This window comes from Poromitra crassiceps (assembly GCF_964638095.1).
Source record: "Poromitra crassiceps genome assembly, chromosome: 1".
NCBI classification, from domain to species: Eukaryota; Metazoa; Chordata; class Actinopteri; order Beryciformes; family Melamphaidae; genus Poromitra; species Poromitra crassiceps.
In genome coordinates this window covers 74,606,335-74,619,839 of record NC_139623.1, presented here as the reverse complement: position 1 = coordinate 74,619,839, position 13,505 = coordinate 74,606,335, and the positions used below count along the sequence as shown (strand labels likewise).

Below are 13,505 nucleotides of genomic sequence, written 5' to 3'. Positions count from 1 at the left end.
CTCCAGCCCCTTTTGGTACGACCTCTACACCCACGACTGCGTGGCGACTCAAACTTCGAACACCATCGTGAAGTTTGCAGACGACACAGCAGTCGTGGGGCTGATCTCGGGGGGCGACGAGACGGCCTACAGAGAGGAGGTGGGGGCCCTGGAACAATGGTGCCAGGACAACCACCTCTCTCTGAACGTCTCCAAGACCAAGGAGATCATTGTAGACTACAGGAGGGGGGGGGGGGGGGGGCACACCCCCCCCAATCACCATCAACGGCACAGTGGTGGAAAGGGTAGACAGCTTCAAGTACCTGGGAGTCAACATCCACCAGGACCTGACTTGGGCCGGCCACACCGCCACTGTTGTCAAAAAGGCCCAACAGCGAATACACGGACTCAGGCGCCTGAAGAAATTTGGGCTAAGGCCAGAAATCCTTACGGACTTCTACAGAGGCACCATTGAAAGCCTGCTGACTGGCTGCTTCACCACCTGGTACGGGAACTGTACCACCATGGACCGCAGGGCGCTACGGAGAGTGAGACGTGCGGCCCAGCACATAACAGGATGTGAGTTGCCAGAACTGCATGAACTGTATAAACAGCGGTGCCTCAGGAGGTCCCCGAAGATCATCAAAGACACAAACCATCCGCACAACAGCCTGTTCTCCCTGTTACCCTCAGGGAGAAGATACAGGGTTCCAAAAGCACGCACAAATCGCTTGAGGAACAGTTTCTTCCCGCAGGCCACGAGACTCCTTAACATACAGAAATAGTGTAGTAGCCGTCCTGTACCGTACTGTAGCTGCTACCATTACATATGTCTAATGTTTAATTGTATGTTTAATAAGGAATATGCTATCTGCACCTGTATGTCAAATACGCCGAATTTAAAACGCTGAGTTTAATTGTATGTTTAATAAGGAATATGCTATTTGCACCTGTATGTCAAATACGCCGAATTTAAAATGTTTAAGCACGTCTAAAGTATGCACATGACATGTGCACCTATGTGCAGTGAATATGCCACTGTCTCTGACTTGTCTTATCACTATACTGCCTTATTGCTTGTTGTGTCTCTTGTTGTTTTTGCACTCATATGCCCTGTTATATTTGTACTATGTTGTATGGCGGCACGGTAGCATGTATCAAACACAAGAAATGTCATAGGAAACAGCTTTAGCTATGAGGCAGTCAAAATAGTGGTCGCACCGTCGTCAATCACTGTGGGTGATTTATTTTACAAGTGGCAACTACTCATATCTGACTAGTTTTAAATGTATTTCTCCCCACAAAAGTTTGATAGCCTATGTTTCCTAAATAAACGTTTTGAATCCATTTATTTCTCTATAGTCCATTCTTTATAGCCTCTATAGTCGTAGTCGATCTTATTTATTCCAGTGTTGTCATTAAGAGGCCGATTTCGCAGCAAGAATATTTAATTGGTCGGCACGTCATTCTCGGTAAAGGACGCTTTCGTTATTGAAACAGACAACATGCATGCATGCTCCTACTGTAGCCTATCTATCTGCATTTGCAGAAACTTATGAACCCATATCTTCTAGACATTGCCTTGATGAAAAAACAACGTAGCGTTAGCTAAAAGTAATAAGTGCGACAACTTGAATCTCCCACAAACGTTAGGCTTTTTCTGACATGGGAGCAAGCAAGCAGCGCAGCAGCGTCCCTCCTGATGCACTGGACCTGGCTGCCTGCAACTGCAGTCAAGCCAGCCCTCACCTCGGAAAGCACGGTCATTCTAGCCCCCACTTAACAATTCAAGACGTTTTTGCAACACTTGAGGAAACCGTGAGTTTGCTCGTTGATATAAGCGATTGCCCGAACGATTCATTAATTAATAAACTAGCGAACGTGAAGTGAGTCACGAAGAGCCACACCCGCCCACTACGGACATATGCGGATCATATCGTTCCACTGTTTAACATGACCAGCGCCTGCGTGGAAGCGGATCTTATACCGGTGGTCGAGGTAGATAAGATACGGAGTCGCGGGAGTGCGCGTAGGCCGGCTAATTGTTGTTTAACATGCAGGCCAACCGGCTAGGTGCAGGTTATAATACGGATTCCACTGCATGTTAAGAAGTGGCTCAAGTGTGTGTGTGAGAGTGTGAGTGTGAGTGTGTGTGTGTGTGTGTGTGTGTGTGTGTGTGTGTGTGTGTGTGTGTGTGTGTGTGTGTGTGCGCGTGTGCGTGTGTGTGTGTGTGTGTGTGTGTGTGTGTGTGTGAGAGAGAGAGTGTGTGAGAGAGAGTGTGCATGTGCATTACTGTCAGTATTTGTGCTGATGGACCTCTCTGTTGAAGGATTACAGCACATTGTAGTTTGTGAATGTCACGATCTGCATCTCATCAGTGGATTGAAATGTGTGGGGGGAGGAGAGGATGAGACTTGTTGAAACGTATTTTGATACTTTATCTTTCTGTGCTTGACAACTGATGCCTGAGCATGACACGACCAAACAACCTCTCATTTCAGGAATAAGAACAAAACAAAATAGAATTTTTTTAAACATACTTTTTTCCTCGAATATGTTGTGATTTATTTTTTGATTACTGTATGTAAATGAATTACCTGCAAGTTTGACCCTGTCCCCACTCATTCTTATAGTATACATACACTTACCTCTTTTACACCTATATCACCTATCTCTGAATATATACTGTATATTGGCATGATTTAGTTTGAAGTATGTTTTTGATGAAAAGGACAGTTTTGCTTGAGTAAAAATGGCAATTATTTCAAGTTCTCATCCCCCCTTTTACTATATTTGCATGCCCCTTGTCCTCACTCTTTATGCTTTCTACAATTTTATTTTTAATGCATCATAATGGAAATGTAATGCATATATTAATGGTGTACATATCTCAGTGTATCTCAATCAAAGTGATTAATTTTAGCAGAACGTGTACTGTACATTTGTCGGTGCACATTAAGATGTAAGAGTACACGTAGACCCCAAACTTGGCTGCTCTGGAGAGGTGTTCCACTTTACTATTTTCATTTTCAAAACCACTTGTAAAATCACACATCAAACACTAGGAAAGTTCTACTTTAATAGTATAGTATACTAATAGTATTTCATCCAGTTTTTTTTCATCCTGATTTAACTTCACTATAGAAGTAGCTTTGCCTGTGTGAACTTATGAAGAAATTGAGATCTGGGGGGAAATCCTAAATCCTGAATGTATTTGCGGTGGGCCTGCTGAAGTAAAGATCCACATTTTTGGGGACAAAGTGAATTTTTGCTCCGAGCGGTCGGAAAAGATGGTGGAGATTTCAATAGCGGGGTATGCTTTTAGTGCTGGGAATATACTCTGCTCTCAAGAGTTCCAGTAACCATCCTGGATACATAACTCATCCCTCCACTAAATATGATATTGATGGCAAGGGGGAGATTGGTGCTGGAGTTGGAGTCGTGCTGAAATAAATGCAACACAAAGAAATCCTGTAAGGGACATGCTTTTACTTATCATTCATCTGACACTCCAAACACACGCAGGCACACACACACACACACACACACACACACACACACACACACACACACACACACACACACACACACACACACACACACACACACACACACACACGCACACACACACACACACACCTTCAGGCAGACAAAATTTCTTTGTCCCCCAAGCCTTCTCCCTTTAAGTGATGCCCAGGGTAGCATGGCTGTCTTTGTAGACATCGGTGGGAAACCTTACGGGCATTAAGTGTAGCATCAATACTTCAAAGGAGTGAGGATTCTCTGCCCAATGATGTTCACTTCCTGCAAGGCCGCTTAAGGTGTTCCTCTGTCATGCCCGCTGGATATTGGATATAGGAAGGAAACAATGCATTATTCTGTTGCATGCAACTTTGATCTCGCTGGGGGGAGGAGGAGGGGGGGGTGTCAAAATGAGAGAAAATTAAATATGCAAATGAGGTGAGAAAACTCAAGTCAGAGTAAAGTTGATTTGCATTGGAAACGGAAACGGGGGGGAAATTATGATTTTAGGACTCAACAATCGACTAAATGACTTGTTAAGAAGATGACGATTGTTTGCAGTGTGCATTCTTTCATTTCAGAATCAGAATCAGAATCAGAATTTAGTCCAATTGGAAGCCCAAGTTCTGGCAGGACACTGCAGGGAGGGGACATACGGCTGTAATGAGCTGCTCACAGGACGCAGGGGCTGCACTCCAGACCACATTCACTAAACAAAAAGCGCCACACACACATTACACATTATACATGACACATTACATGCTACGTTTCACTTGTCTTCTGGTTGAACAGGATTCTTAATACCTGCGTTTGCCTGCAGCTGTGAATTCCAGGCCAGCCCACCTATATTATCCCACCACACCTCACCACCCGGAGATATCGACCATCAGGCCCAGTATATGCAGTGGGACACATGCGTGCACGTACACACACATGCATGCATGAATGCGCGCACGCACGTGCACACGCACACACACACACACACACACACACACACACACACACACACACACACACACACACACACACACACACACACACACACACACACACAGTGTCAGACACAAACAAACTGAATTATTTGTGAGCTGCTACTAGGGGGTCTGTCAGTAGCAGCGCCGAGATGTTTGTATTATGGGGCGGGGAGATGTTTCTATTTTGTCAACCATCAAAATGATAGAGAGTGACACTCCTGGCAGATAGGTGGTGCGCAGCGGGCTCCAAAATAGCACTGTTATCTCAGTAGAACGGGCGTTGCAGTGCGCTGTGTTACCTGCTTTGTGACAAGGAAAACGTTGCCAACTGAATAAGCAGAACATTCACTAATTATCTCCTCGTCCAATTGCTTGTTAAAGCTCCCCATGGTGAGGGCTCGTTGGATGGAGTGGCCACACCGCCAGCAGCACAATTATATGTGAGGGACAGCAGGAAGCGCAATGCTGCCATGCAAAATTTCCTTTGCTTGTGGGTGCTTTTATTTGTCTGAGACATAGAGCACCCCCCCCCCCCCCCCCCCACCCCCACGCACGCACTTACGCACGCACGCACAGCACACACACGCACGCACGTACGCACGCACAGCACACACACGCACACACACACGCACACGCACACACACACACACACACACACACACACACACACACACACACACACACACATACACGGATGTTAAAGTATGTGATAAAATTGTACCTCAATATATGCAACAACAATGGAAAAAAGGTTATTATATGGTCTGGGTGAATACTCTTTTCTGATTGGCCACGAGGTGTGCGAAAAACCAAAAAACAATGCACCTGCTCTCACACATATCCGAAAACTGTAAACAGTTTTGATAGTTGATTTGACTAAAGTTGTGGACCAGTGATGACATTTGTGCATGAATGACATCACTGGTCCACAACTTACCGTAACTCAAATTGCCTCTAAACTAGTGCAGTGCCCGTTCGCCCCCATTCACCACTCCGGAGCGCGGGGGACCTGACTGCACTCAGTCAGGTCCCCCTAAGCGTACTCCCCAAGTTTGAAGTCGATCCGATAAACGGTTCTCGAGATACGGCAAGTTTATTACTGCCATTTTTCGGGTTCCCAGCAACGCACCCGCCAAGTTTAAAGGTCCTATCCGTAAGTTTGGCCGGAAAATAAATGTTCACAACGTGTTTTCTATTACGAATGATGAGTGAATGCGCCGTTCCGTAACTTAAAAAACGAGCCCAAAAGATACAAAGATATTGCAGGATTTTCATGCTGGTCGCAGGTTATACTTTCCCGGCAAATTTGGCGGATGTGACGTTCTGCGCGTTCACGAGCCTGCCTCTTGTCCTCATGGCTCCGGCGGAAATACCAACGAAGAAGACGGCTAACAGGAAGTGGCTAACATTAACGTTCGTCGCTAGCTGCCAGCAAAAGCAAACAACACAGACTCCAGCAAAAAGTCCACACACCATTATACGGTACCGGGGAAGAAGGCTCTGACTGCAGTTAGCTGCAGTGAGACTGCACATTATTATAACATTAGCTTGATGCTATACACAGCTAACTAATAGATTTAGCTCAACTTAGTTCGATTCCCACCTGGGACGCTGTGAATGCTGAAGGAATGCGTGCCCGTCCGCATGTCCTCGAGTGCCCACCGCCCGGGTGGGGTCGTCAAAAGGGCCTTTCTGTGTGGAGTTTGCATGTTCTCTCCGTGCCTCTTGGGGGTTTCCTTCATATAGGAACCCCCTTCACCAAAACATGCAATATCCTGGTTGCTAATGTGGTTCCTCCTCTGGTCGTTAAGGGCGCCTGTTCGGAGGGAGGGGAACTGGTTGGAATGGCGTGAACCTCCCACGTGCTATGTTCTACCGGTTCAGCTTCCCCTGTCAGATGAAAAGAAGCGGCTGGCTAACTGCCCATGTCTCGGAGGAAGCATGGAGCCAGTTTCGGCTCTCCCCAGATCGGCAGAGGGTGGAGTAGCAACCAGGATAAATAAATTAAATTAGCACTAATATGGGGGGGGGGGGGGGATAGATTGAGCTATATTTATAGAAATGACCACCAGCCCCACTAATAACGTTACCGTCTTGTATGTATGTAACAGTCGTAAATATGCCTAACGTTACTGTCTGTTATGCTTATTATGGTACATTGTTTGTTCAGCTTGGTCAACTATTAGACGGTACCGGGGGAGAAGGCTCTGCCTCTGACTGCAGTTAGCTGTAGTGGGACTGCACATTAGTATAACGTTAGCTTGATGCTAATCGCGGCTAACTAATATTGATTTACATTTATAGGAATTACCACTGAGCTCCACTAATAACGTTAACGTTACCGTCTTGTGTGGATAATGAATACAACAGTCGTAAATATGCCTAATGTTACTGTTATGCTAAGCAGGGTAGTTCCTGGCTCACGGTAATGTGAATATCCTTATCCATTTCCCCGCAGCCAATGCAAGCCAAAACACGACCAAACATGCCAGTGTGGCAGCCAAAATAACGTCCGATAATTCATCCAGAATCCTTCCTGGGCATCTCGAGGCTGATCTGACCGATAAATTGTCCAGGTTGCTATTTTCAAGTGACTTTTATGAGTTAACGTTACAAAGCGTCGATGGTTCTCGAGATAAACCACTTTTTGTGTTGCCAGTAGGTGGCACTATGACTATGCATAAGTCCAAATTGCATGAAATGCGGCACCGCACTCCATCGGGTCTGAGTTACCAGGAGCACACTCCTCAAGTTTGAAGTCAATCGGATGAATGGTTCTCAAGATAAACCACTTTTTGTTTTGCCAGTAGGTGGCGCTGTGCCGAATTGCACAAAATTCAGCACTGCTCTATGTCAGGTTCCCAGCAGGGCACCCCCCAAGTTCGAAGTCGATCAGATGAATGGCTATCGAGATAAACCGCTTTTTGTGTTGCCAGTAGGTGACGATATGCCAAATTGCACGGAATTCAGCTCCCTGCACTCCGTTGAGTCCCCCTAAGTGCACTCCCTGAGTTTGAAGTTTGAAGTCGATCAGATGAATGGCTATCGAGTAGGGCTGTCAGCGTTAAAGGGATATTTCGGTTTGTTTGAAGTTGGGTCCTATCAGCTAGTCAGATACACTAACGTAATTCGGTACAGTGGTCTGGAAGCGAGGCGCAGTGTCTAACGAGATCCGGCACCCAGAGGAGCAGCCTCGCGCAGCCTCACCAGCCTTTTCTCTCTCAGTACTGGGGGTCAACAACTAAAACGTAATTTAGCCACCTCAAACAACGCCCACCTAAACAAATCGATATCTGTGTACATGCACGCTCTATTTGAGAATTTTCTACGCTTTACTTTTCCGCCAAACAGTCATTTCATTCGGTACTGCTTTTTCTCCCAACCGTACAACCACCGTATTCCTCCGCTAAAGCCAGCACAGAGCACAGAGCCGCGGTTTACAAAACAGGAAGGCTTAGAAGAGAGATAAAACACTGACTTACTTTAGAGACAACAAGTCACCTGGCCTCTCTGGTCTGGGTCGTTTTCCACAATTTATCCTGGGAATGGTGAATAAGGTCTGCAGCCAGGGCACCCAGGCATTTAGGCAGCAGGCGCATCTCTCTGCCTGTTCACTCTCTGCAAAAGTTCCTCTTCTGTATTCTCTCTGGTTCATAATTGTATCCTCTTGTCACCAAGGTGAATGGCATATCATCCTCGCTATCAAAATCACTCATATTTTCGTTCGTGTATTCTATTTGTTGTGTCTTCAAACCGGGAGAAATAAAATAGCCTACCCCCAAATAACTGCGGAGTAATCCAGTGCTGCGGCTCGGAGCTGGCTTTTAGCGGAGGAATACGGTGGTTGTACGGTTGGGAGAAAAAGCAGTGCCGAATGAAACTGCTGTTTTGCGGAAAAGTAAAGCGCTGAAAATTGTCAAAATAGAGCGTGCATGTACACGGATATCGATTTGTTTAGGTGGGCGTTGGTTTAGGTGGCTAAATTACAGTTATAGTTTTAGTTGTTGACCCCCAGTACTGAGAGAGAAAAGGCTGGTTTGGCTGCTGCTCTGGGTGCCGGATCTCGTTAGACACTGCGCCTCGCTTCCAGACCACTGTACCGAATTACGTTAGTGTATCTGACTAGCTGATAGGACCCAACTTCAAACAAACCGAACTATCCCTTTAACGCGTTAATCACGATACGATTAAGGGCCGACCATAACGCGTTTTTTTTATCGTGTTAATCGCATGCCGCTATTTGGTCCCTTCGTCGCACCCGTACTTGTAGTCAAGCCGGTCGTAGCGTTTTCTTGTCTCCTGCCTGTGCAGGCATGGAAGAGAAAGACAGCAATATGCTTCTAAATGGCTCGTTTCACTTAAAAAAAACTCCCAAATGGCACAGTGGAGTCAACAGTAGTTTGCAACTTTTGTGAAACGGAATTAAAATATCACCGAAGTACATCGAGTTTGAGCTATCACCTAAAAGCTAAGCATATCGGAGCAGCTAGCGGCCAGCTAGCAGCCAGCTAGTTAGCGCGAGACTCATCACTCATTCTTCCTTCAGAGTCTCGGATGCGTGGGTCCTCTAACCACTGGGAGGTCGGCTCCAATGGCTTCACGCGATATACACATTATCAATATACACAGTTTCCAATACCGAGCCATTATTCACATGGAAGTGCCAAAGTTTTTAGCTCAGACACAGCCTTCTTCGGCTGTGTCATTTTGGGTTTCAACTGCTCCACAGTGCCGCCGCCAGAAGTATCGGTTCTGGAGCGTGTACTGCACTCTTTACAATTGTGCATTTATTTTCTATTCAAGATATATTTTGTAGACATTGTTACCTCCTGTCTACATTGCGCTATTGAATTGAAAATAAATCTAAAATTCAAGATCACAAAGTACATTTATTTGCATTCATTTGATTCCCAATCACGACACACTGGTAAGAATGATTAATATCTAATTAAAAATGCTTTGAAATGCAAAATAATGGCATTTTATTTTTAAACATGCGATACAAAGATGCGATTAATCGCGATTAACTATAGTTAATCGCAAGATTAATCGTGATTAAGAAAATTAATCGTTTGACAGCCCTACTATCGAGATAAAGCACTTTTTTGTGTTGCCAGTAGGCGGTGCTATGCTAAATTTTACAGAATTCAACTCCCTGCACTCCCTTGAGTCCCCCTAAGCGCACTCCCCGAGTTTGAAGTCAATCGGACGAACGGTTCTCAAGATAAACCACTTTTTGCGTGGCCAGTAGGTGGCGCTGTGCCAAATTGCACGAAATTCGGCACTGCACTGTGTCGAGTTCCCATCAGCGCACTCCCCATATGTGAAGTCGATCGGACGAACGGTTCTCGAGATAAACCACTTCTCTTTGCCAGTAGCTGGCGCTATGCCGAATTGCACAAACACGGGCACTGCACTCCATCACGTCCCCCTTAGCGCACTCCCAAAGTTTGAAGTCGATCCAACAAACAGTTCTCGAGATACGCGAAGGACAGAGAGAGAGACAGAGAGACAGACACTGCTGGCATTATAGTGTAGATAACTGTCAAACTAAATGAATGCCTGCAAAAACTGTTTGCAGTTTTCAGATGTGTGTGAGAGCATGTGTAAAATAAATCTGCATTGTTTTTCGGTGGGTTGTCCCTTTAACACACGTAGTCTGGCTCAAGTTTGATCACTGTTCTAAACTCATCCGTTGCCACAGTAGCCTACTGTAGTATCAGCTGTATCAGAGTGCAGTAGTGCTTCAGTGCTTCATCCTCCAAACACCACAGGATGGCAACTGTAAACTGCAAGGTGATACTTCACATCTCAGGTCCATATCCCCGTGGCTACTTCAGGCTGGCTGTGGCCGACAGCCTATATCTCATTGTTGGTGCTTTTTATGCCTCCGCTAGTGATAGTCGAGCCGGAGGCATTATGGTTTCTGTTTGTCCGTACGTACAGTACGTCCATCCGATGTTCGTTAACGCGATATCTGACTGAATTTCGTCACATTTGGCTCAAACATGCACTTTGGACTCAAGGATGAACCGATTCGATTTCGGTGGTCAAAGGTCAAAGTTCAAGGTCACTGTGAGTCTGACCTCACGGACGGCATTTTCTAGCTCGTTAACGTGATATCTCAGGAACGCCTTGACTGAATTTCGTCACATTTGGCTCAAACGTCCACTTGGACTCAAGGATGAACTGATTAGATTTTGGTGGTCAAAGGGCAAAGTTCAAGGTCACTTTGACCTCATGAACGCCATTTTCTAACTCATTAACGCAATATTTCAGGAATGCCTTGACGGAATTTCGTCACATTTGGCTCAAGCGTCCACTTGGACTCAAGGATGAACTGATTACATTTTGGTGGTCAAAGGTCAAAGGTCAAGGTCACTGTGAAGTGTGAACTCACAAACACCATTTTTAAACTCGTTAACGCAATATCTCAGTAACGCCTCGACAGAATTTCTTCACATTTGGCTCAAATGTCAAAGTCTGGACAGACATGGATGTCGACTGCTCACCTGCTGGCGGAGGCATATATCCTGCAGTCGTTCTAGTTTGGGGGGGGGGGGGGGGCAATAACATGGCTTGATAGCTAGCTTGTCTTGTTCTTAAACATTTACTGTCAACCGCACGCAATGTTATTACTAGGGATGTCCGATAGGGCTGTGGCGATTCACTTATCTCCCGATTCGATACTATCACGATTCTTGGGTGCCGATTCGATTTATATTGCGATTCTTAAGTATTGCGATTCTACGATTATTGCGATTCGATATTACGATTTATTGCGATTTTTGTTTGTTTGCTTTTTTACACTAGATTAGAACATGGGAAAAGTTGAATCATACACTAGAGACTGTATCATGAGTAGGGCTGGGCGATATAGTTAAAAACAGGGGCGGACTGGGATCATAATTCAGGCCGGGCATTAGATACCAAGCAGGCCAGGCCGATATGGGCCGACGTGCGTGAAATTTGGGCCGTTTGAAGCCCAATTTGGGCCATTTGAAGCCAGATTTGGGCCGTTTGAAGTCCAATTTTACAATGAGATGCACCCACTTTAACCCTGAAGTGTAATTATTACTTCAGACTAACTAATAAAGTAATAAAACCACTAGTAAACCAGTAGGCGGCGTCTGGCCTGCTGTTCAGTGAGTGGCCTGACTGCAAGCCCCCCCCCCCCCCCCCCCCCCCCCATTTTTTTTTTTTTTTGCGATTATCGATTCTGGAATAAAAGATCTATTCAAAAAATTGTGACATTAAAAATCGCGATACTTAGGTGAATCGATTTTTTCCCCCACCCCTACTGTCCAATATTATCAGCCTACTGATATTATGGGCCGATATTAGCATAAAAAATTCATATCGGAAAATATCGGTTTTCATGCCGATTTTTTTTTTTTTTTAAATACAGGGGGAGTCTCACACTGAGAGCAATGCTCTCTTTTTCAGGAGTGCCCTGTTCACATTCACACACACATTCATACCTGGAAGCTGACCAGTACAACCACAGTCTGATCTGTTGGCCACTGAGCAGCTCCACTGGAACGGTTGGGGTTAAGGGCCTTGCTCAAGGGCACCTCAGTGGTGGTAATGAGGGAGGGGCAAGCGCTGCCTTTTCACTTTCCCCACCCAGATTTATCCTGCCGGTCCTGGGGATTGAACCGACGACCTTCTGGTCACAAGCTCGCTTCTCTAACCGTTGGGCCACCACTGCCCCAATTACAACTTTAACACAACATGCATATTATATATTAAACTCTTCAGCTACATTAAGCTACATTATGTAACTTGTTACCTGAAATTTTGGTGAAAAAAAGCCCGCTTATATCGGTATCGGTTGATATCGGTTGATATCGGTATCGGAAATTAAGAGTTGGACATTATCGGATATCGGATATCGGTAAAAAAGCCAATATCGAACATCCCTAGTTATTACCTTCTAAATTTGTTCAAATAACATTAGCTTTGATGCTCATAGCTGAGCCAAAGGGTTCTATGAGCTGAGCGGACTAGATTTCCTTCCATTTCCAACTTGCCTCCAAGGTTTGTCCTATTTACTGGAGCGGTGGGCAACGTTTCCATTGCATGAGAACCTGACGGATTGTTTCCGGGTATTAGTCGGTTTCCCGGGTGTTGCTAGGGAAACTGAATTATGGCTTGTGAAAACTTTAGATTTTGATTTCAAAACTTTTTTGCAAATGACCATGATATAAGCGGGATAATCGACTCCTAGGTGCGCGCTAAACGATTTTAATGCATTTCACGGAGGCTCCACTGCGCGACGGGTGGTTCTTTGCCTCCACGTCGTGCATTCAAATCGTTTAACGTGCACCTACTTATATTTGGGCTTGCATGCTTCGTGGGTGTAATTGCTAAATGCACCAGTAGCCGCTTTTATTAAAAACATAAACAGTCTAGCACAAAGAGAGCGGACCCAATGCAGGGGGACAGAGAGAGTGCAGAGGGCAGATCTGTACCCCCTCTCCACCCTTCACTACTAGCCTAGGTAAACCCAGCCCCCACGTGACCTGCTCTCTCAGTTCCCAGTCACTAGTCATAGTGACTGAGAACAGGTCTGAGAGCAGGTCACGTGGGGGATGGGTTTACCCAGGCTACTTCACTACCTCCCTAACTACTCACAAGCATGCACACACGCACACACACACGCACGCACGTACGCACGCACGCACGCACGCACGTACGTACATACGTACGTATGCGCACCCGCGCGTATGCACACACACACACACACACACACACACACACAATGTCCTCTATCCTTTTGGAAAAATACTCTCACGGTTTAGAATGGAAGAACTTTGAAGATTTACAAAAGAGTTCATAGTGACATATTGAGATCATAGTAGCTGTCAGGATGCACGTTGAATGCTGATGGCTAGTTGCTTTGTAGGTTATACTAAGTGGTAGCCATCAATGGACTAAAAATATGTTTTAAACGTGTGAAACTGACAAGTTCAGCTTGGTTCCTTTATTGTCCCAAGAGGGAAATTCATTTTGAAGCCAGGTAACACA

At 45.5% G+C, this 13,505-nt stretch overlaps 2 protein-coding genes across 2 annotated transcripts in view; one reads left to right on the top strand and one right to left on the bottom strand.

Moving 5' to 3' along the window:
- Positions 1-2,604, bottom strand: part of LOC310784787 (FRAS1-related extracellular matrix protein 2-like) — a gene marked incomplete at both ends in the record, with an annotated part of 82,413 nt that extends 79,809 nt beyond the window's left edge. The window contains one exon of the mRNA XM_083645834.1: positions 2,577-2,604. Coding sequence (XP_083501960.1) covers positions 2,577-2,604 — 28 coding nt within the window. The remainder of the gene's footprint in view (positions 1-2,576) is intronic.
- Positions 1-13,505, top strand: part of LOC310786280 (FRAS1-related extracellular matrix protein 2-like) — a gene marked incomplete at both ends in the record, with an annotated part of 317,396 nt that overhangs the window by 231,967 nt on the left and 71,924 nt on the right. The window lies entirely within an intron of this gene.